This window comes from Cystoisospora suis (genome assembly GCF_002600585.1).
Source record: "Cystoisospora suis strain Wien I chromosome Unknown contig_114, whole genome shotgun sequence".
Taxonomy (NCBI): Eukaryota; Apicomplexa; class Conoidasida; order Eucoccidiorida; family Sarcocystidae; genus Cystoisospora; species Cystoisospora suis.
Genome location: NW_027152916.1, coordinates 35,868 through 59,067, shown reverse-complemented (window position 1 = coordinate 59,067; position 23,200 = coordinate 35,868). Strand labels below are relative to the sequence as shown.

The 23,200-nt window shown below is 55.7% G+C and overlaps 4 protein-coding genes across 4 annotated transcripts in view; 2 read left to right on the top strand and 2 right to left on the bottom strand.

Moving 5' to 3' along the window:
• The window catches only part of CSUI_000275 (uncharacterized protein), a 5,039-nt gene extending 2,917 nt beyond the window's left edge, over positions 1-2,122 (bottom strand). The window contains exon 1 of the mRNA XM_068060509.1: positions 1-2,122. This exon is cut by the window's left edge and continues 376 nt beyond it. Within this exon, the coding sequence (XP_067927515.1) occupies positions 1-1,225 (1,225 nt within the window). The 5' untranslated portion in view covers positions 1,226-2,122.
• A 1,869-nt stretch (positions 2,123-3,991) lies between these two features.
• Positions 3,992-8,179, top strand: CSUI_000274 (sf-assemblin beta giardin protein). The gene is made up of 7 exons (XM_068060508.1): positions 3,992-4,903; positions 5,723-5,895; positions 6,074-6,235; positions 6,419-6,505; positions 6,783-6,988; positions 7,104-7,221; positions 7,559-8,179. The coding sequence occupies exons 2-7, from the start codon at positions 5,737-5,739 to the stop codon at positions 7,616-7,618; spliced, it is 792 nt and encodes a 263-aa protein (XP_067927514.1). The 5' UTR covers positions 3,992-4,903; positions 5,723-5,736; the 3' UTR covers positions 7,619-8,179.
• A 949-nt stretch (positions 8,180-9,128) lies between these two features.
• On the top strand, positions 9,129-15,545 carry CSUI_000273 (f5 8 type c domain-containing protein; the record flags this gene model as incomplete). Its single annotated transcript, XM_068060507.1, is given in 21 exon segments — positions 9,129-9,133; positions 9,194-9,286; positions 9,305-9,513; positions 9,573-9,650; positions 9,684-9,877; positions 9,940-10,045; positions 10,105-10,231; positions 10,289-10,741; positions 10,793-11,139; positions 11,199-11,528; positions 11,589-11,743; positions 11,775-12,123; positions 12,181-12,494; positions 12,557-12,718; positions 12,775-13,174; positions 13,236-13,486; positions 13,531-14,164; positions 14,187-14,328; positions 14,357-14,832; positions 14,859-15,302; positions 15,347-15,545. 17 exon segments carry the CDS (start codon positions 9,129-9,131, stop codon positions 13,903-13,905), a joined length of 3,948 nt encoding a protein of 1,315 aa, XP_067927513.1. The 3' UTR covers positions 13,906-14,164; positions 14,187-14,328; positions 14,357-14,832; positions 14,859-15,302; positions 15,347-15,545.
• Positions 15,546-16,555: 1,010 nt separating this feature from the next.
• CSUI_000272 (ap2 domain transcription factor ap2viia-3) lies at positions 16,556-21,636 on the bottom strand (the record flags this gene model as incomplete). Its single annotated transcript, XM_068060506.1, has 6 exons — positions 19,488-21,636; positions 18,736-19,187; positions 18,432-18,489; positions 18,027-18,158; positions 17,294-17,607; positions 16,556-17,104 (listed from the first exon to the last, which is right to left on the bottom strand). Exons 1-6 carry the CDS (start codon positions 20,896-20,898, stop codon positions 16,556-16,558), a joined length of 2,916 nt encoding a protein of 971 aa, XP_067927512.1. The 5' UTR covers positions 20,899-21,636.
• Between the last annotated feature and the right edge of the window lie 1,564 nt (positions 21,637-23,200).

Genomic DNA, 23,200 nt, shown 5'->3' with positions numbered 1-23,200 from the left:
CAGCACCAGCAACGCCAGGGACAGCACCAGCGGCAGGAACGGTAATACCAGCGGCACCAGTACTGCCTGGAGCAGCACCGGCAACTGGAGTACTAGTACCGGCGGCAACGGCTACGCCAGGAGCAGCACCCGCAACTGGCGTAGTAGTACCCGCGGCGCCGCCAACGCCAGGAGCAGCACCCGCAACCGGAGTAGTAGTACCAGCCCCCCCAGCGACAGCAGGTGTAGCAACACCAGCAACGGGAGTGCCAGCGGCCGCAGTGGGAGGTGAAGGACCAGCTGGGATGGCGGAAGCAGTTGGTGAATTGCCAGCAGCGGTGGCGGATGGGCCAGCTGCAGTGGTAACGAGAGGAGCACTGGCTGCGCCCGTGCTATTAGCTGGGGCCGCCGCCTGGTCGCCGGCAGCTACTGCGGTTGAAAGGCCAGCTGACACACCAGGCTGTGGAACAGTCGTCCCTGTCACAGGAGAAGCAGGCGCCGCTGTATTCGCTGCGGGGACGGCCGCTGCTTGGGCCGCGCTGCTGGGAGGTCCATCTGATGTCCCGTTACGGCCAGAATCAGAAGTGGGCGGCAGGCCGCCCGCTGGACTAGGCGCTGAAACTGACATCGACAGAGACCCTGCCGCAGTCGGAGGCGCAGGTGGCACGGAGCCGGGCGACAGTTTTTCATGAGCGAGTTCTTGCAAAACTGCAGTGGCGGCGGTTCGCTGCGATGAAATTAAGGAGAGCGGGAAGGTTTCGTCGTTCCATTGTATACCACCTCGCGAATCGGCGTGTGCAGATGCGCGAGCCGCGGATCGATCTGCCGGGGCGGGTGTCTTGGGACTCAAGAATAATAAGTGAGGAGGAGCGTCGAGATCGGTTTGAATTGTGGTCGCCGTATCAGACAAGTCGCTTGCGGAGAGCACGTTCGCACCTGCAACTGAGCGCGGCTTCTGACGTATCCCCAGGGATGGAAAAAAAGACCACGAATCGACCGCTGCTTCTCCATATGGTGCGTCGGCTCGATGAAGTTTAATGCTTTTCAGCGCATCTGGGGAAGAGAATACATCGCTAGTTTTCCTCGCGGGTGTCACTTCCGATGCAACCCTGGCATTGTCCCTCAACCGATATTTCCTTTTACTAGCAACAGCCGACACGCCAGCTAGTGAAACCAGAGCTACGATCGCGGCACATGAAAGAAGCAGGCCACCCCTCCCGCGAGCCTCCGCGCCCGTGGGCCGCATCACGACGACGGACTAGGGTCGGCTGCTGCAGAGGAATACCTATATCGGAAGAGGTCTGCTCCAGTGGCGGAACAGGACTAATGAGGAAGGGAAGAAGGTTCGAATGAGGCACCGTAGCGCTGCCAAGATTGTCTTCGGGCGCCGGAGCACACACGTTCGGAACAGGCCGCTCAAATGCTCATCTTGAAGAAGTAACAAAAACAAGAAAGCGACCATCTCACGAATACAACGGGCCTTCTGCGGAGCTCTGGTATCCTAGGCGTTGGCGGCCCTCCGCTCCCCCGCTGGACACGTTTGCCGCAGCAAGCAGAAACACTCTCAGGGCACCTGCGAAGAACAGGTGTGCCCCTTCACTTGCACAAACAAAGAGAGCGGCGGCCGGTATCCTCTGTTTCACTCGTTGAGGGTCCATGCTATGCGGGACAGTAGCGCTCTTTGCTAACATCTTCGCTAGCACTGTTGAGCCTTGGGCCCCTGTAGCGGGACAAAAACCCGGACTGCGGCAGGTTTTGAAGAAATGAAGACCGTCAACACCGTGGCTGCGAAGGCGGCTCCATACGCATGAACTCACATAAACAAGCTGAGCCTTTTTCTTATTGTCACAAGCAACACCCATCAGTCTTACAAGGCCCTTCGCGGTAAGCTTTCCGCGTCGGTGGGGTTCCGCAGGGGCACCATTAAGCGTTACCCTGCACCTGAATCTTTGATCGGGAAGTAACAATGCTTGCTGAAAGGGAGAAAAAGATTAGTGAAGGAAAAAGATCGACAGGAGATTTCAGAGTGCCCGTACGCAGATGTGCACACTCACGGGAGCCTTCCCTCTTCGTTAAAACAGCCAACAACAGCCGACGACTCATAGGGCACCGGTGACGGGGTCAACACCGATCTCTCCAAACGCTGGCCCCCCCCGCAACGGAGAGCAGAGTGGTCGCTCACCGGGATGTCAGCCATCGGGTTAAGCGGGCCTGGAGCTGGCTGTACTCTGCGTCAAGCCATGCCGTGGGCCTTGACGACAGCTGCATCGCTCTCAGCGTCACCGCTGGCGCCTGAGCCACTGAATACCGACACATTTGCCTGCGGGCAGAGTGTCCAACTGACATGACCGGTGAAATGACGAGCTGCAGCAGGTAGCAACATCGCAGCAAGCCTCCCATCATGTAACCTGTTGCCATAAGGGTCAGATCTCCTCTAGAGGGCGGTGCCGCTTCAAGGGCTACTGCTGTGCCGGAGGGAAGCACTGACGTCTGTCGGGGAGAATGCGGGCGAAGGCTCGAAGCATGTAGCCGGCGAGGACCGGGGTACTTCGGTGGTCAGCTTAAGTCTTTCTCGGAAAAGAGACCGAGATTCCGGTGAGCGGCCGGTGTAATTTCCAATGAAACAGTGGGAAGACAACAATCCAGCCCTGCATCTGGCAGGGCGGTGTGACCGCGCATCTGCACTATTAAATTCAGTGTTTCCGTACTGGAGCGACAGGATCGCTTTTGTTGCTGTAGAAGGAACACAGCGTGGCAGAATCATGTTTGAGGCACTGAGCAAAGCCTCGTCCTCGGCACCTAAGACTAAGACTGGTGCGCGCTTGACTAATGTCGACGGCCGCACACCGACTGCTCTGCAGAGGGCGAGTCCTGTTCAAGATTTTAATCACGGAATGTCGCGTTCTTCGGTCGGAGTCCTCTCCAGGATTTTTCCCATGGTGACTTGACATGTTGGTATCACGTGGTTACGCCAACTAGAGGGACGAGCGACGCTCAGTGTAGTCCAAGAGGGGCGACTCGGAAGGCGTGCGGACAAGGAAAAAAAAGGTGGCCACCCCTTTACCTGTACCGCGTGGAGCCTGGACCCAGATCTTGACGCTGCCAAGAAAAGGCAGAGGGACGATGTCCTTTCTGAGAGTTTGAGCAGATCGGACTCTTGTGGCCCTCCCCAGAGCACTTTGGCCCGCACGGAGACTCGCACCCGTCCGCTGCTTGGCGGTGGCCCGAAGGAGAGGTTAACGCTCGCAAAGACGAGGGATTTACGCCGCTGATAAAAGGACGAGATGACATGCTTGAGCACCTGCTGCTCGCGAGAAAGGGAGGCATCTCAGGCCTGCCCCCGTGTCGCAAATACGCTGGAAGGTAGGCTTAACAATGTGTCGGAGAAGCTGTATGCGGGTCAGGGCCACTGAAAAGAAACTGTTGAAGTAGCTGCCACCATTACGCAACGCTGCTTGTACGAGCGTAGGCTTCTGAGTCGCAGCTGAAATATTTTGCCTCTGAAAGCAGCCGCGTGTGCTGAGGTGAGCGTCTTGTCCGTGTCTGAGACATGAACTGTCTATTCATAGTCGGTGACAGCCGGCACGCCCGGCCTTTGCTGGTGTCCTGCCTTGAGAATTAGGGTAATACTCCTACGTTATGGCGCAGAGGTGCAATGCCTTAAAGATCTGTCGGGCGAGGGTTTTCTATGGGATAGAAAATGTGACTGGATGGGAGCTATCCGTCTCGGCCTACTCTTTGCCAATTCGTCGTCTGAGAAGACACGGTCTCCGTGGGCCTATGTAGAGCAGGTACAGCCGGAGTGGTATTCAGTACTTTTTTTCGCGCTCCAGGAAACGACGTCGGCGCGTCGCTCTTACCTGTAACACAGCTAGAGGCGAAGCAACCCCGGGCTCGGTTCGAGAGCGCGGGCACGGCCTTGACCGCCGGAGAAAGAAAATGATTGGACAGCTAGCGCATGCCGGACCGTCTTCTGTTCACGCGCCGTTCTAAATGCCCTTCGTTGGGAACTGTCACGAGGCCGCTCGCTCTGTGTACTCCGCGGAAAGTAGACAGCACGGATGGAGTGTTGAACTCCGATGCGGATGGAGTAGCCTAGCTCCGTGCGACGCTGACTACACTGTTGCAGACACACCGCGGGATGGTTCGGGCCTGGGATGTTGCCTTGCAGCAGGGCGGGGTAGCGGCCTCGGCCTCGGCCGCTGGTCAACGAGCCCCATCGACCAGCGATGAGCTTTTTATGTGACAAACAAGGCAAAACATTATTTGTCTTTCTGAGTCCTGTGACCCACGCTTACCCACGTACAATTGCATTGCTTAGTCCTATCTCCCGTGGTGGTGTTTGTGTTACCTTGACCCCCCCGGGCATCCCCGTGTCTTCTCATCACTTGCATGAAGATTTCGCAAGGGCAGACGATCACCGGACCGTTCCCGACTCGCCTCTCTTCATGTTTGGGCTGTTTTTTTTTCACTGATGGAGCAGCACGCGGCTTGCAGTGGTTGTCGGGATTTCCCATTAGGGAAACAGTAGTGCGCGTGCTGTAGAGAATCCATTGGGCTTCCATCTCCGCTGTGACTTCCGTCTATCTGTAACAGTCCGGGTACCAAAAAATTCACGCACTGTCCTTCTTTCCTGGTCTTCTCGTCTGCGAGGCCGCAGAGGGGCGTCTGCCTGTCACCTGAAAAGAATGTGGAACGGGAGCTCCCTACAGCCGGGGACACCCCAGCTCTAGGTTGCATCAGAACCCGTGCTTGCTTTCCCCCGCACTGTATTGGCCGTCTGCAGGCTCTGTTTGGCAGGCCACCACATGCAGACCACCGCAGCCGGGTGCGCTGAATCCTCCCCCTGCAGGACTTCCGTGTTCAGCCAACCAGACGGCTGCCCTACAGTCTTACGCGGGCTGCGGCCACGAGTGCGCAGGAGGTCAGTCCAGATCAGGACAGCAATGCTTTGTCATACTGCACATTCTTGCTTGGCTGACCGCCCTAGGGAGTTTTTCCCAACCCGTTTTCCTCTCCACTGTCTTCACTGGGTTGTGAGCTGAGGGATGGTCTTCAGGTTGCCACTTTAGTCGGAAGTGAGCTTGCGCGTCCCTCGAGCTGAGACGGAAGACGTCTGACGCTGTCACGCAGCTGCTACTCATTATCATCCGAGGTGTGGGGGCTCAGCAGAGGCAGTACGGCAAAGACCGTGAAAGTGGTTGAACCAGTGCTCGCCAACTCGCACTTTTAGGACGCCGCGAGGGTTCCGATACATGTACTCAGGCGTGGGAGTGTCTGGTGATCGGCACCTCTTTGTTGGACAGCTGTTTGCCCAGAGGAATGCAAGTTACACCCGTGCATGCTTCCCTGCTAGACAGGTTCTCTGCACAACTCCAAGCGTGATTACTGGTTGGTTCAATATTCTATGAAGCACCACACGTAGTCTGATCGGGAGCAGACCGCAGGGTTCACCCTTTCACGCTCGGCGAGGTTCAGCCGGTGCTGCCCACAGCTCGGACGCGGGCTATTTCCGTTCCGGGCCTTCTTGCAAGTCTTTCCACTTGCAGGTGTGGGGGCATGCTCAGGCCGCGATACAGCGAAAGCAAAGAGCAGATACATACTACTTCTGTGGAGGAGAGACTCCGTCATCCGGGCTCTCTTCTCAGCATTTCACGTGCCTTTTAGACGACTTGCTGGTCACCTTGGTCGTGGTGGTACGGGAATTGTTCCGCTCCTCGTTTCGGCGATGGTTCCTTGTCAGGAGGCCCATGCATCATGGCGGGAGCTGCAGGCGCGTTCAGCGGCGGTGAAGCCCTCAAGTCAGAGCGGCTGCGCATGCAGCTCAGCAGCGTGGGCGAACGCTTCATCGGCTTTAAGACGTCAATCGCAGATGACACGAGACGTCGGCGCATGATGGAGGAACAGCGATTCCAGGTTGGTGACCGCGTGCAGTTGCCTGAGCGAGTTGACACGATTCGTGACGTCACCACAGATCGAAAGGCGCTTTCGGTTTGCTGTCGGGTGCCTTCGATCTCGAGATGACGGCCGCTTCGTCCAACGGGAAGCCTAAAGTAAACCTTTCTGGCCATTCTGTCGTCTGTTTTTCATATAGGAAGTGAAAGAGAGCATTGTGCGTTTGGAAAAGGCAATGAACAGTGAAATCAAGAGGAGGGTGGAGGCCAACCGAACTTTACAACGAGTCGCTGAACAGATGGCAAACGAGATGCTGGAGCGGTTGCAGACGCGCATCGCAAAGCAGATCGAAAAATTAACAGTAAGGCTGTTTGTCAATCGCCTCGGCTCGTGGACTGGTGTTCGCATTGGGACGCAACGGGCCGGATTCATTGCAGGACGTTTGACATTGACGGGCAACTGTACAAGTGGATGGCAGCTCGGACTGGAGAAGCCGACCATGTCAAAGTTTCTTCTGAGATAGTCCGGTATGGCTTGTTTTCAGATTTCCATGGACTTGCTGATTACTCGATGTGAGGGCCTTGAGCGGAGCATCGCTCAGATGAAGGGGGAGCTCCCCAGCAAACTCGCGGTAAGCTGGTGTGCGAAGAGTCGGAAAGAAAGGCTTGGAAGCAGCTGTAGGCTTCGCCAAGTCCCAGGGGAGGCTCTTCTTTCCCTCCAGGTGCAGCGTGGCTATTGCGCAGCTGCATGTCCCGATCGGACCAAGTGATGTGCAGTCTACATGGCGCACTCTTCACTATCCCTGCCTCGGGTCTTCACTTCCGTACTGCGTTTGAAGACAGCGCTGACCGGTCACCTCTTCTTTGGTGGACCCGCTGACGCAGTCTCCCATGTGCTTACTTCTGCAGCAAGAGACAGTTGCACTGGTTAGTGAGTTGATGACGCTGAAGGAACAGTTTGAACTGGAGAAGAAAGGACGTGTCGATCGTGAGCAGCTTTTAGTAAAACGTTTGAACGAGTTACAATATGGGCTGGACGCGAAGTTGGAGGCGGAAATTGCACTCCGACAAGAACAACTAAACCACTTAAAGAGAGAAGTTGAACAACTCGTGCGGTGAGCTTACACTGCCTTAGCCACATCCGTATAAGAAGCGGCACTTGTATCCGTGTATCATAAGGTTGTGCGCCTGCTTATCAAGCTGCTCATCCTCTCGGTTGATTATGTTCAGAGGTGATGAGAGTCACGAGCAGTTCCGGACCTTCATTGTGGAGGAGTTGCAGGCACTGAAAAGCGGTCTCGCTCTCGCCACCCAGGCGCGTGAGCAGTCTGACGACGAAATCATCCATGTAAGGGTGTCAGTCAGTTGGTTTTGCCCAAAAACGAGCCTTGCCGGAAGCATGGCTGCACATAGAAGTGTCTCCTCTCTGTATGGGATCACACGTACGGGAGCACGAGTGAGGTACTGCGGCGCCCGAACGGAAGCCCTCTTGAGTGTCCCTGGATCGACAGAATCTGCAAGACACCCTTTTTCCGCGGTGACAAAGAAAAGTCACTCGCTATCTCAAGCCAGTACTCCGGAGAGCTCTCCGGGTGAGCGGTTCTCAGTACCGTGCTTGATAAGCATTTAAAAATCTTCTCCGTTAGTGCGCTTTGCTGGTTCTTTTTTTTTTGTTTTCTTTCCAGGCAATCAACCAGTACACAACGGCTCTTCAGAAGGGACTGAGGAACATCACAAGCCGTTGACAACACGGCTAGAAACGCTCTGTGTTATTGTCGAGCTGGCCGAGGTTTTCGGTGGCCTCCTCCTACATAGTATCCCTGTTTGCTCTCGGCCTTTTCTAACTTTAGTTCTGTTCTGGTGACTATTGAAGCTTTCCGTGGCCTTTTGTCTTCCATCAAAGGGAATGCCCGCTAGCTGCTCTGGCCTCCCAGCAGGCAAGTTTGCACGCGCTGATACCCACTTCAACACCAGGGGCGAGCACTGTCTGTGCGGAGGCTCACGAAACTGTTCTCAGGTAGATTTGCTCTACGACATCATGTGCTAATCAATGTTGAATGTCACTTTGGTATACAGCAACAGGCGCTGGGTTTGTTAAAAATGTTGATTCCTGTTCTGACGCAAACTTTGCCCCTGCCGCGATCTGTAGTGACCTGAGTGGTTCTGCCACTTCGGTGCACCGGGCGCCTACTATCGCCAGCCATGCTGAACAGTGTTGGTATTTCGGTATTCGGGCCGAGGTTGTCCGCGCTAATCGCGCCCATGCCTTCCGATGCAGACTCTTGTCTTAAACCCCATGTCAGACCCAGCTGCTCCAGATCGCGGCCATTTGCCAGTCTGGAGCGTCAACCAAGACTCCTCAGGCCGGCAGTGCTGGCCTTGCAGAATGCGGCTGGACGCCATGGACGGAAGGGACCGGTTCCCGAATGGAGCTGCTTCCACTGAGTTACGGCAGCTGCTCCCCAGTTTGTGTTGCTTTCCTCCCGTCTGCGTAGTGCTTCGAGCATTGATGGGATAGAGCACCAAGACACATCGCTCACGTGCTTGAGGCACCTTGTTCATATCCTGCCCTGGCGGTCCGCAGCCGATCTATTCCCGTCGGGCGAGTCGGCTGAATACCAAGTCAGACTCCGCAGAGGCAGGGCGTGCGGCATGGCTATAAGACACCATCGCGCCTGCGCCCGTCTCCACTCGGAATGCGAGCGCGACTGGGCGCGGGAAGAAACCACCTGTTTGAGGCTGCAACACTCTTCGCGATTACGTTAGCCGGGTCGCTGAATTCTCTGTCGAGAGGTGCCCGGCTCACCACCCTCGGCCCCCACTGATGTGCGGATCACACCAACGGAGGAGAGTTTTGACGATAGCTCATTCTCAGAACGCAAGATGTTTCTCCGCTCGAACGGGGATTAGGTTTGAAGCGCTGAGATGGGGCTGCGGGACACCCAACACAGTTTACTACTGGGGTCAGTCAGATGCTCTTTGAACCGGCTAAACTGTCGCGGTCTGAGGTCAGCGTCGACACTTCTTGAACGGCTTGGCCTTATATAGAGCAAGAGTACCGCAGCATCGCGTTCACTAGGCCTGCAGTCAGCAGTGCACAGCAGTGGCTGTAGTTACACCTCAGGATATGTGGCAGTGCGACGGAACTGGTGACCGCTGGCCCAAGCTGGCGTGGTTCGTAAAGTTTACTTTTGCCTCCTTCTGGCGTCTGACTAGCTGAAGGAGAGTGGTACTGATCTCAAAGCGACGGTCAAAATGAGGTCACTCCTTTCACGATCGCTTGCATTAGGGGTTCTGTGCCTCGCGTGCTCAGTCTTGAGCTGCCGAGGGAATGAGCAGGAAGAGAGTTCAGATACGATCGAGAAGACGTACATCAAAATCGACGCGGCGGTTGCTTCCTCTGTGTTCCCGAGGTGAGGCGTCCACACAAGGGAACTAAAGCAAAGCATAACGGATTTCCTCAGTGTCGGAAGCAATGGCATGCGGGAGTACTCCCCAGACAAGGCACTGACCAAGGGTTCTGGCTATTGGAGCTCAGAGGGGAACCACAAGACCGAGGTGGTCAGCTGGACAGGCACCCTAAATAGTAGGCGCACAGTTGAGGCCATCGAAATCAACTGGGCGTACGCACCGGGAAAAGGTGAGCTAAGGTTTCTTAGAACATCGCCAGACGGATCAAGCTAACTAGGGCTGCCTCAGTGTCAATTGCGGCGAGCTTCGACGGCAAGGAGCCATTCCAGGAAATCGTGCCGTTCCAGGATGTGAATGCTCCCAGCGGTAAGTAAAACCTGTAGAGTGTTCACCGGACAGGTGACCGCCGACACTGTGCCTCTTCAGCTGCTTTCGAAGAGCTTATCAAATTTCCGCACCCAGTGCGAGCGAAGGCGATCCGAATCTTGATGCAAAACGCCCGCTACGAGTACTTCGGAATCAACTTGGTTCAGCTCGTTGGAGCTGGGAACCCAATATTTCGGCTTCAAAGCGGAATCACCAGTCCGCACCAGGTCAGTTGAACGCCTGACAGCTCCTTAGGTGATCCTGGTCACCACGGGCCTTGGCGTCGTAGGATATGTGCCTGCAAATTGACGAACACGACGACGTGGTACTAGACGGATGCCTGTCTTCGTTAACAGCTATGGACGGGCGGGCACTCTGGAAGTACAACGAGCTCGGTACGAAATAGAGTCGCATTACAGCAGCCGTGAAACTGGATCGAAGATACCCGTATCAGGGCAACTGTACAACCCGATTAAGAACAAGTGCATGGTTCTCAAGGACAACATCGACCTGGATGGCGGAGCTGTGATTGCCGAGAATTGCGAGCAGGCTTATAAGTACAACGACGGCCGTAGCGTCTGGTAAGGTCCAAGCTGCAGGCCATTATCGCGGCTTTTTCCTCCATAGCCGCGCCCCAGGGAGCTGCAGCCGAATAATCAGTTGAAGCTTCTGAAGGGAGGCAGCTTCTGTCTTTCGCAGCAAGGCTCGAAGGCTGGGATGAGCGATGTGGCAAAAAATAAGCAAGCAAAAGCCAGCCACCCGCGGCCTGGTGACAGCAGTCATGGGCCAGCTGTAGCTGTTGATGGCCACTCTGAAACGTATTGGGCTTCGCAGGGCTTTCCTCTGGAGGCAGTTCCGGATGCTGTCTTTCTGGACATCGACCTTGGTGAAAAGTACAAGCTAAACACGGCCGCCATCGACTGGGAGTACCCTGCGATGAGCTACTCAATAAGTATCAGCGATGACGGAAGGACTTTTACGCCCGTCGCACATACAGCCGCGAACAATCTGTTTACTACCCTCAACGACTTGAAGAGCTCTGTCGGGCGATACGTTCGCTTGATTTTGGAGAAGCCTCACCCTGTACACGGGTCAGTCAACATGTGATCATCGGCTTTCTTGTGGTAAAGTCCTTCCTTCAGGAAAGTCGACGAGGAGATGCTTTATGGCATCCGGCAGTTTGCGATCTATAGTAACAGGCTCCGGTCTATCGTCCAGCCCTGCGGCACGGCAAAGAACTCCGCCGACGCTCGCGACAAGTACTTCTTGGAACTTGTCGCAGAGGTTGACTTTACCTCTGGCAACGAGCTGCATAACGCGATTGAAGCTGTCAACCGCGCCAGCGCACAGATCAGCCAGCAGGAAAGTGAACTCGAGGGAATAATGCCAGCCTTAACAACATGCAAGGCGGACAAAGAAAGCACCAAGCAGAGGCTGGTCACCCTCGAGGCCAAGTACAGCTCTCTGTCGGACCAGCTGGCAAACCTAGGTACCGTACTACATCTGAACCGACATTTCATGCTGCTACTCACGAGGCTGCCCTGACAGACAACTCCCTTAGGGCAGCCTCTGCCTTGTTCGCTCCTTCCAGAGTCAGCAGTCTGAGTCCGGGGCACTCCGAGGAGAGCCCCGTTGAAGACTGCTACACTCTAAAAAATACTACGCCACAAGCAGTCTCTGGATTTTACTTTGTCACACCGGCATGTTCCCCTAAAGTTCTGCGAGCATACTGCGACAGCGAATACGGGGGCACGTACTTCGTTCCGCCAGGTAGTCGCGTCCATAGAGTCTCATCCCGTCCGGGTGGTACGCAGCTCGTCGAACTTTCAGAGAACGATGGCATTGTCGAGCCTCTAGACACTGTTAAGGCGTGCGCAGGTACAGCCCTTGCTCTGCTGCAGATAGAACCCTTTGGAGAGTAACAATTTCGCACGTCAGCGTACGGACTCGAGCCGGTTCAGCTGCACAGTGTGAACCAGATTGCCTCGTTGCATCGGATGCTGAAGCAGATGGAGCTTGACCTGACAAACCCTGTTCCCCTTGGTGTTAACAATGGATCTGGCTTCTTCTACTCCCTTGACCTCCAGAAAGACGTACGCCACCTTACGAGCTATACTGTGACAGGGCTGCCATTGCACGGGAGCGCAGATCACTAATCTCGTTCTGGGAGCGAGTCCAACGGAGACTGGTGTTCAGAATACTGTGGGAATAGGCAGCGAGGGCCTTGTCTTCTTTGACTCCTCGCAAGTTGAGATGGCTGCGATAATATGTAAGATTCTCCTTTTCTTTCTACCTTGGGTTCTCCTTGTATCTTCGCATTTCAACGCAGGTTCCACAAATAAGGATGCACTCAATCCGCCCCCAGCCTACATCGACGTGTCGTGCTCGACGACTCCGGGAGGAAACGCGGCCTTTGACGGGCCACCCGGGACATCGGTGGCAGTGAAGTGCCCGCAGAACTGCCTATTCACCGGTAAGAGCCCCAGGTGATTCAAGGCTTGCGCGCGCAATAGGTCCGTTTGCCTTGCAGCTGAGGGGGCTCAAGTTATCGGAGGAGAGGGAGGTGTCTATTCGGATGACAGTTCCATATGCCTTGCCGCTGTCCACGGAGGGTTTCTTGATCGGAGCGGACTCGTCTCGGTCCGCATGGTACAGGCACCAAGTGAATTTGAGGGAAGTGACAACAACGGCGTAATGTCCGAGAGCTACATGGGAGCGCCACAGTCGCGCGCATTTCGCCTTGAGCGTGTCGCTGTTAAGTGTCCAAAGACAGCCCCCCCGGCTGCGTCGAGTTTCCTCGAGGTTAACGTTGTGCGCGATACCGCGTCCTTAAGCAACTCAGAGGTAGTGGCGAACAATACAAAAGGATCGCGGTGGATCACTGAAGCGGCGCTCTGTCACTGCAGGCGGCGTCAAACCCGAAGCCAGATGGGGCAGTCCTCGAAAGTGACCAGTTCACCAACCCGGCAACGGAGGCTGCTGTTCATCAGCTGGAGGTGATGGTGAACTCACGCATCGGCTCCACCAGTCCTTCAGTACTGCATGCAATTGAGGAGGAGGCGAGCAAGGTACTAGGTCATGCTTCTCACAATACTTTAGCTCCGCCTGAAGCCACGCGTGACAGGTCATATCGAATGCAAGATCAATTTTAAAGCCAGCCGGTGTTCTCGAAGCAGAGCTGAGAGTAAGGCAAATCGCGCCTATGATGTGTAGAGGCTCGCAGCTAGCTGGGACTCTTCAGGCTCGCGCCTCGCAGCTGCTGAGCAAAGCAACCGTCCTCACCGACAGCCTCAAGTCAGCGGCTGGTCGGGTCACCTCAACGCTTGACCGGACAAATCAGCAGCTTCAGCAAGTGAGGGCAACACTGACAGGACCCGCTGCAAGTGAATCAACTCGCACCTACGCGTTTCAGGCTCTGCTGGCACGCGCTAGTCAGACGCAGGCGGACAGTTGGGAATTAGCCGCCTTTAATCCCGCTGAGTTTTACGACGTCTTTGAGGTGTACAACTCGAGGACTGCGATAGGTAACTCCTCGATTGCCACGCAGTCATTCGCAGAACCTGAGGGTTTTTGCTGCCCCGACAGGTGCCGGCAACTGGAGAGTCGGTGGTTCACCCGCTGGAGGGCGCGGGGGCCGGAACATTCTCAGCCAAGCAGCTGTGGTGTCTCCCTCCCATCCCGGTGCTGCTGCCGTCGGTACATTCGTGAGGCTACGACATAAGAGATTCTTCGACTCCATCTTCTCTGCGGATGTGTACGTCTCTGGCACCGGATCCGTGGGTGTCGCATTCCGCATGAAGGACTTCTCGAATATGTTTCTGTTCGAGATGAGACAAGTAAGGATGCAGCGGTTCTTGGTCTCGTGTTCCGTGCCGCTCAGCGGTCAATGCGACAGAGCGGAGGCTTCAAGAGGCTGCTTCGTATCGTAGACGGTACACCTGTTGTGGTGGCCCGCGTCGATGATGGTGGTTACTTGGAAGGGAAATGGTACACAATTCGAATCGAGACTAGGGAAGCCCGTCTGCGGATCAGCGTCATTGAAGAGTCCGGAAAGCTGCTTGCCGTCCAGCCCGAGCCCATCATCGATCTCGTTGACGGGTCGTTCATGTCTGGATCCATTGGCTTCTTCACGAGCGAAGTCGACGGAGCGTTCTTTGACATGGTGCGCGTGGAGGCGCTTCCTTGCGTCCTGAAGACAGTCAGTCTGCCGCCGAAGCCCGCAACCTGCAGCAACTACAGAGAATCAGTGAGCTGACCCACAGCCTCCTCCGCACTCAGACCCCCACCAGACTCTGCACATTGTGTCAGTTCATGGAAGGATTCCACAAGAACTGGGTCGTCTCAGACTCTGATTCGGCTGGAGGCCCCTCGCGCTGGGAGTATCGGACAAACATTGCTGGAGAGCCCAAGGTTATTGCTCAGTTAGTAAGAGATTCCCTTCTTTTAGTCGTGTTGCTCTTTCGCCTCACCGTTCCTTACGCTCATAGTCGAGCGTCCACGGACTGGAGGAGCACGTAAGCGTGTCGGTCGCAGCAGCACCTTCGATTCGGTTCAAGACCGCATACCGCAGACACCGTCCGTTGCTGTCCTTGGTGGCAACCGCGCCTGTGAAAGCGGGACCTTCTCCTTCAAGGTGCTCCCCCAGTGTGACAGTAAGGAGGCAGAACTCGAAGGGCCGGTTACTGACTGCAACTGAGCCTTCGTAGGCGGTATCGTGGGAGCTGTCTTCAAATACAAGGACGCTCACAACTACATGCTTTTTGAGATGGGACCGTCGTTTGCCCGGCTGCGGAAGAGAGTGGATGGCTCTTTCAGCACCAGCGCCAAATCCTTCCTCGGTGGTTACAAAGTTGGCCAGTGGAATCAAGTTACAATCACTTTCAGTGGCGGTAACGCCATCGTCAATGCGGGACGAGGCATATCGCCTCTTCCCATATTCAGCGTCCTGGGAGTGGAAAGTACGTCAGCACATGTGTGTCTCTACGTGCCTGCCATTTCGCCACGTGCCCCGTTGCAGAGTGGGAGGGTGGTACGGTAGGGCTAGCCTCCTGGAATTGTGGAGGCGTCGCGTTTGCCGATATTGCTTTGGTGAGCCCCACACAGGTTCCTCCGTCGAAACCATTACCTCAGAGTTGCCTGTCTTTAGCACCCAGTTCAAGAAAGCGCTATGCTTCCAAGCCCAGTGAGGCCGGGTGCTCCTTCCTTCAGCGAGGTGGAAGAAAATTCGGATGCCGGCATGGAAGTGTGCCTGAAACGGAGGGATGCGCTAGCGAGGTGGGCTGGCCACCTTTTGCTTCCGTTATCAACTCAGATAACAGAGCACGAGTGCAGGCGCGACTTTTGTGAGGCTCTTCGCAGCAAGAACGAGGGGACATACGAGAAGTGCCGCACTAACTTCTGTGATGTCTGCTGCGATGAGGAGCTTCCGGTTTCCGCAAAAGCCAGGAATACCTGCAAGCGGCAGTGCCATGCGGACGACCATCAGTCGGTAGCTACTTTAGAGGCCCTCGAAGCGGCGCAGACAGGATGCGCCATTGGTAGGCGATGTTGTTATTCGTTGCTGTTCATCGTAACGGCTCATACCCCTTGCAGACGCATCGAAACCGATATACCGTGTCTGCGACGGAGAGAAAGATCCGATACGGTGCCATGGTAACACAGGAAACTGGTGTTTGTTTCACTCTCGCATGCATCAGCGTCGTTTCGCTTTCAGAGGAGGTCTGCGAGATGTGCTGCGAGACTGCCAAAGTACCATCTGGCCAGCCACACCGCGCAAGGTATAGATCCTACAACACAGCACTATGTCTTTCGGGATCAGTTTTGCGGCGCAGGAAATTTGTCGTCAACGAGTGCAAGAAGATCTGCGCGGTACCGATTGCACAACAGGAAATGTGAGCATCTTGAAGGTGGACACACGCGTGCGTCAGTGTGCGTGTTGTTCTACCTTCACCTGGTAGCGACGCCCCTAGTCGTATGCCTGTTCTGTGTGCTGCGCGGTGTTGATCCACCAACTGATACCTTTGTGCATCGATCCAGGCGCAGTGCTTACTGTCTTCGAACCGCGCCCAACGTTTTGACACAAAGTCTCCGATGTTAGTCGCCACGCCCCTACCGGGAAGCTGTTCACATGCTTTGACAGGCGCCGACGCTGTGCTGCTGGTGTTGCATACCCACCGAGTCAACTCACTCCCCGACGGAATGCTACTGATTTTTTGCTCTGTGACCAAGGGCCGAGTGGTGTCGGGCCGCACATTCGCGACAGTGTCCTGAGCCCTTATGAATTCTTGTCCGTGAGTTTTCATACTTACGGAACAGGCGAGAGTTGAGAGCGAGGTGCCTTCATCTTGTAGTGTCGCAGCCTTACGCATCAGCTGTTTCAGATGGGCACAGTGTAGAGCGACTTTAGGTGGTGACCCCTTCCCCCGACAGCCCTTGTAAGACAGAAACATGGAAACGGCCACGGTAGTTTATCCCTTCACTGGACAGCGGCCACCAAGAGACAAAGGGCACGGATCGGTGCCTACGGATTTGAGGACACAGAGCAATCGGCTTCTTTGTGGCGCATTTACCTCCTCTGCGTCTTCGCTCCCACACGGCATGTGCAGGAACGACCGAAAAGACCGGTGCTGCTCGAGACCGATTTCTGACCGAGCCACGCGACCGGCCCTCACCCGCAGATTGTAGGCTAATGAAGGTCGGTGCCGCTTTGGATTCAGCACAGCGTGTACAGTTCGACATTTGGCACGAGTCAGTGAACACTGTGTGAGTCTTGGCAGGGTTTCGTAGTAGTAGTGAAGTATCCTCTCCCGAGTCCGCTAACTTTGCAAACAACTCGGGGGCCATCGGACCAGAAAACGAGATAGAGTTTCTGCCGCCCTCCCACTGGGTCACCGCGTTAACCATTATCAATCAGATGCAAGTTCCTCTTGTATTTTCATCAGTTTTTGTCTTTCACAGTGAATATGTTCCTCTCCCGCTCTTTCTTGGTGCTCGGACGCGACCTTGATATCAAGGGGACTGCCAGTCAGCGCCTCCAGGAGCCGCACACGCGTGTGAACTGGCATATTCGAAGGCGTTTTCAGGGTGCGGAAGCAACAGCTGAAGAGACTAAGAAGAGACTGCAACTGCGAGGGGTCTTGCGCGGAGCTGACAGTCCAAAGAGTAACCTTCAGGCACGACTCAACGCGCTCGAGGAGACTTGAAGTGAGTTGCAGCTGAGGAAGGCAAACCTCCAATAGGTCTGACAGCACTAGGCTCGTGGCAAGTCTTCCTGCAGTCAGAAGCTGTTGCTCTTTTTCCGTCATCTGTTTGACTTCGGCACTGTCGGTTGACTCCGCCCTTGCAAGCCTGTCCGGATTCGACGGCGTAACAGCCCACAAGGGATTTCCCAAATCGACGAACGCCGATAATCCACCATGCCTGCCAGGTCGTGGTCGCGGACGGCGCGGCGTGCCCTGCCAAGTGCCGCAACAACCACAGATCAATACGCCTATGAACGGGCAGCGCTCAACTGTCCTCTTGCCCGTGACGGTCCCCCGATGGACTTCCGTCAGCATACTAAACAACTGGCTAACAGTCCTCTACGTGTGATGACGGGTAACCCCCATCGTGGACTGACTCCAGGAACGTGTTCACCGGCGTACCGCGTCGGATGTTTCGCAAACGAGGAGGTCTTCCGAAACACTTCTTGAACCTTGGCTAGCCCACGTCCTCGACCAGCCTCCATCAGAATCTTCCCTGTTCAAACGATTTGGCGGACTCCTGCATTGTGCCGCTTCTTCAGCCTGAGTCTGCTCTTGCAGGGCCTGCATCGACTGAACGCGTGCCGCAATGGCCATCTCTCTGGCGTTCTCAAATCCATACCGTGCCGACGAGAAGACCAGCAGCTGCCGGCGAGGCCCAACAGTGGCACACGTCCATGACTTCGTATGAGAGTTGAACCAAACTCCGTGCGGGGCTGAACGCAGATCCCATCAAGTTCCACATGCAGTCAATTTGTATGGAGAAAATTAGAAAAAAGCTAGGCTTCGACGCGCCCGGTGAGGAAGCACCCCCCGAAAGCGCGTTCAAATTCAGCGGGCGACAACAGTCCGACGTGTGCAGAGAAGCTGTAGGGGCCAGGATACCCACCAAACAGTAACTGCAAAATTGGAGCAATGCCCAACAGAAGTCGCCACATATGCACTGTCAGCACATGCCCAAAATTGATGCTGATGGCTTTCGGAGAGCCGCAGCAGCACGGCGTAAGAAGAAGACGCGTTCTTCCGCGCGAGACTTCCTGAAATTTTCAGAACCTCGATTCCAAAATGCAGGTGATGAACAACACTTTTCTGTCCACGCGAACTTGCTTCGTCTGAGATATGGTAACTGACTCACTCCCAGACCGATCGGTGTTCTTGTTGGCGGCACCACACCCGCTTAGGGACCAGTCGTCCTGCTGCCTTTGGGCTTGACCCAACAATTTCGGTCGCGTGTTCCGCGGTGGCATATGCGTATCTGCGATCCGGCCTGAAGGCACAGGGACGACGTTGTAAGAACAATGTGGCGCCAAGCGCGTACAGCCAACGAAGCGGCTGTAGGGCTGAAGAGAGGGGCGATTCGACAACGGAGAAATTGCAGTCAACTGGATTCCGCGTGATGATTCACACGGGCTGTACGGGCGGAGTACCACCAAAGCAACTACTCTACTGCATCTATCGCTTCGCAGCTCCTCCGGCCTCGATAAGTGGCGGAAGGACGGGGGCTGACCATCAAAGGAAACAAGGCGGTGTGGCAACTCACGTGACACGAGGCGTTTGCGAGGTGTCCGATCGGAGATAAGCGAGGAGGCTGTGCTTCCCTGAACCACAAACGGGACAACAACGGTAGGATTCCTTTCAGAAAAGAACAACCCGGTCCCTCGCCCCCCTTTCCAAAGTAAACAAGAGAAGCATCCCGTACGCCGTTTGCAGAGACTTCGTACACCTGTCTGCGTGGAAGTAGAGAGCAGCAGCGATTCCTCTTTAAGTGCAGCACGCGCCACCAGGTTTAACAATACCTTGGGTCCGACTCAGCCAGCTGCTGTCCTCATCTGTCGCCAACGTACCTCTTTCAGGCTTCGAGCTTCACCCGTACTGGGGAGACCGCGGCACTCTTGACTGTTCTCTGAACACGGCATCTTGCCGGAGGCGCTGGGTGTCTCAACCCCCAAGCTGTCTTCATCATCTCTCACTGCAAGACCGTCGCTCGACAGAATGCCCCCACGACGTGATTTACTTAGCTCTGCATTCGAGGCTTGTACCCGACACCAATCCTCTCGAGCGGCAGTGTTGTTTGGTCTTCGCCACTCGTCTGATGTGGCACGTGCCCATGTCGACTCCGAGGAGGTGTCGCTTTCTCCTGAAGCTTCTTGGCGCCTCTTGATTCTTGGAGCCCCCGTCCGCCCTCCTGTGCTCTCATCCAGGACTGCTGCCAAGGTCTCTGCGGACAGCTGGCCATTCTTGCAATCGATGGCCATCTGCCTCGCTCGCTCGAAGCCAAGACGTTTTGCGCTGAATACTAAAACACGCACCACACCACACGGGCAGAAGTCCAACACGTACTACGCGTGAAGAAGACACTGTAATCCGATGGCTCTCCAAAATCCGCGAAGAGGTAGCACACCCCAGTGATAACAATGAAAAGGTGGCGACATATCGCACACAGGAATGAAGACGTTCTCTGGACTTGTGCAGGCTTCCGCTGCGAGGGCACCAAGGAGCTAACCGGTGTGCTTGGCGGGATCTAGTCCATTCTTCTTCTACAGTGTAGTAGACTGGGTGCCAACTGCCTGCAAAAAGCTTTTTCTTCGTGCCGTACCGTAAAGCCTCTTCCCCACACCGGATACGCATGCGAGCCAGCAGCACGTTGATCGATTGTACCATACCCCGCGGGGTACGACTACAGGGCTGCTTCGGCACTGGGTCTCCGCATCTGCCGACAACCCTGGCGTCACGGTTCCGCCAGATATTTCCGCGGAGCCTGAGGACGGTTTGTCTTCCGCCGCCGTAACAGAAGGCAATGAGGCGCCTTCAGGGGTGAGGTCTGGCGCATCAGCGAATGCGCTTGTATGGAGCTCCTGCGGGCTCGTCACAGCCGCCTCTGGTGAGTCCGATCTTGATGCGGAGCCGGAAGCAGCATACGGCAAGAGAGACGTTTCAACGTTTTCAGATGTACGAATTGATTCAGACTGGGAACCAAGCTGATCTGGGGAGTTATCAGAAGCAAAAACAGGAAATCCCTGAGACTGCAAAGGATTGACGTTGCACTTCCACTCGTCTTTGGAGTCCGGTGCATCCGGCAGAGTCCTTGCCCCGGGGCAATCGACGGACCCGCCTGAGGCAGTTGAAGCAGAGAGGTTTGCAGTAAGTATGTCAGGAATGATTGGACAAGGCGGAACGACTGGCAGCCCAGGAGCAAGCCGGACTAGCTTGCCGCCCGGAGACTGTTGACTCGGATGTAACTCAGGGGTAGACGGAGTGCCCGGCCCAGTAAAAAGTGTGCTTTGCTGCCAAGGTACGGGCTCTGGAGAAGCAGAATTCTGCGATGTGCGGGCGGGGCCGACAGGCGACGTTCCCGGAAACGAACTCTTGATGGAACTCTGAGTGAGCGCCGGCTGTGTAGACGCGTCTGCGCACGGCGGAGGGTATTCGGAAATCTCACCAGGGACGGTTTCCGGAGTGTCCGCAGCCGAAAAGGGAGAATTAGCTGAATACTCAACGCTCGGGAAACACCTTCGGGGGGACGGCGGGAGAGGACGCGTGACAGGCGAGCAAGGAGGGGCTGCTGATACCAGGGATGGCAAAGGAGCGGACGAACTCCCTTTTGCCCCTTCTCTATTGTCACATGGACTGACGTCAAGAGGTACCTGTTCCTTGTGATGCATGGGGACCGCAGGGATCCGCCGTGGAACAGTGCTGGGAGAGTCCTGCGCTGAGGGCACCGGCCTGGGGGTTGAAGTTCCATTCACAGCCGTAGTAGCGGCACTGTTGCGGTCAGAAATGCCATGATATTCGCTTGTGCTGTCATGTGGAAGCGAACACGTTTCTATAGTACCTGAGAACGGACGGTTACACGGAGAACCTTGTTTCACAGGGAAGTCCGCTGAGCACGTGCCCCGCACCTGCAAATCTGCTTCAGTCGGCATACCGGTATCTCTTTCAGTTGTGAAAGAGTGGCCAACTGAAGGTCGTATTTCTTTCTGTAGGGCCGGGCTACAGCACACGAACATGATGGTGAGTCGTCGGAAGCGGCAAAGGACCCACCGCGGTGAGGGGGCAAATATTCAAGGCAAGGAAGAAAAGGCGGAAGCAAATTGTGTTATCGGAAGTTCAGAAAAGCGGAAAGCGATACACAAAGACAAGAAAAAAGAAAAAACGCGCGGCTGTTCGGTTATCGCTTCGCCAGAGCGGACAGTTTATGGCGCTCGCGTGGGGCTTGGGAGTCGACCGCAGCCAGTTTCCCCTGTCCGCGATGAGCAGAAGAGCTCCTAGTCGCCTTCTGCATAACTCCTCTGCGCCATAGAGTTGGGTTTATGCTAAAGACACGCTACACTGTGAGCGCTCGACGGACTTTCGCCTCTTCACCAGGGTAGAAAACATACCGTGCGTGGCCGCAGTGGAGAACCGCTCAGGGATGCAGCACCCCGGACAGATACTATTTTCCTAGTAGTAGGAAACAGAAAGAAAGAATTGCAGCAAAAAAAGAAGGGAAGCGGAAAGGCCAGCGCCGGCACATCCCAGCGCGGCTCTGAGATTGTCCGCTTAGACACCACGCTTCTCGAGTTCGGCCAAGCGCTACGACAGGCAGGTATGCCACGCCCAGAATGAGGGGCCATCAGCACAGTCTACCACAGAAACCAGATGCAACCCGAGCTTAGTAACAAATTATTTTAGAGGAGTAGGAACATTTTAGGCATCGGTAACACTAGGCTATTCAGCAAACCAGACTCCCCAGCTATAATCTTTTCCCATCTTACACGTGCTGGCGACAGCGGTGGCGGCCGGCCGAAGACATCGTACCGTCGCTACACCCATCAGAAGCGCGCGGCGAACGAGATCGCAGGGACGGCGAGGCTGGCTCCTCAACGTGAAGATGCAACTAACCACTGGCATTACATCTGCACCAAACTCCCAGATGCAGCGAATACCTCTTGTCCCTGCGTCTCGACGTCTGAGAGAGGTATCGCAGGCGTGAGCCGAGTTACCGAGCAGCCGAGCACCATAAGGGAGTCCAGATCAGGAAGACGGTACGCACCCCTGCAGTCGGCTTGGGGCTTCGAGTGACGCATGAAGTTCCAGCACATATTTGGCTTGTGTTCAGCGAAAAAGATGGCTGGCCTTCCAGATAACAACTATGTCGTGGTTTTGTTACCAAGGGTTAGCTCGCAGTCCAGCAAACTATGAGCGGGGATTTGCGCCGGACGGCGAGTTGCCGGCCAGCCACTGTGGGCGACGCTGCTGACACTTACTTCACTTTTCTCATTGGTACCTGGCTGGTCGATCATTCCTTGCGCCTGGGCCGGCAGGCGTGTGCGCGCGACTGGCTTGTGGATGATTCGCCCAGGACCAAGGTTGCAGTTTGCGCAAGCATGTACGAAGCTGTCGCCTAGGGCCGCCGGGAGTGTGACAGCAGATACTGAGTACTCACTTGGCCATATCAAGTGAGTAGTCAGTAGGACTGGGAATGGGGCCGATGAAAATCGCCAACCCCAGAACTCCATTTATGCCGGTAAGATCACTTTGACTATGTCGGTACCTCGTGTTGGGGATTTCCCGGTGGTGTGCTCATTTTCGGGGGATGCGCGATATTTCCAGTTGACATGAACGGCACAACTGCAGCACAACGTATACGTTCGAGGAACGCCGCTGACAGGGTGACCTCGAGTGGGAACGGTGCTAGCACTTCAGAGGCCCCAAGCAATCCACAGCTTTCACAAGCATCAGCTGAAACAACAGGCTGGTTTTTCTGCATCTCTAGCCTGTGTTTGCCAGTGTGGGTTCCTAGGCTTTGCAGCGGGTATGACGTGGGCCGGCTGCATTGCAGCTGCCGACAGTCACTTCAGCTTCCGCGGACCCAGGACTTGCTGCAAGGGCCCGCGCTCTGGCGGCCTTTCAGGGCATAGAGGCCCGAAACCCACAAACACGCAAGCGGAAAGAGAGGTTAGAAAACCTGTGTCTTGGGGCCGCTTGAAGCCCCACACACCCAGAAAGCGCTCGCTTCCGCCACAGAATACCGGCTTTTAGGTCTCGGGTGGCACTAAGACGGCCCACTTGGGGAGGCGCGTTTCTTTGTCTTTCGCCCCTCGGACGATGTGACCGGCCCTAGTCGCACCAGACCCGCTCCCGGCCGACAGGGATACTCGTCTGCTCCCCAAAACCCCCGGCGGGTCCCCCGCCCTTGGGCGCCGGTCCGGTCAACAGGCGGCTCCCCCCCTGTCAGAAAGGTAGTTCCTGACCACCAAAACGGAAGATAGTGCGAGAGAGACAAGCCAAATAGCCAGAGCCCCCTGCGCACCGACCGACCGGGGAGGC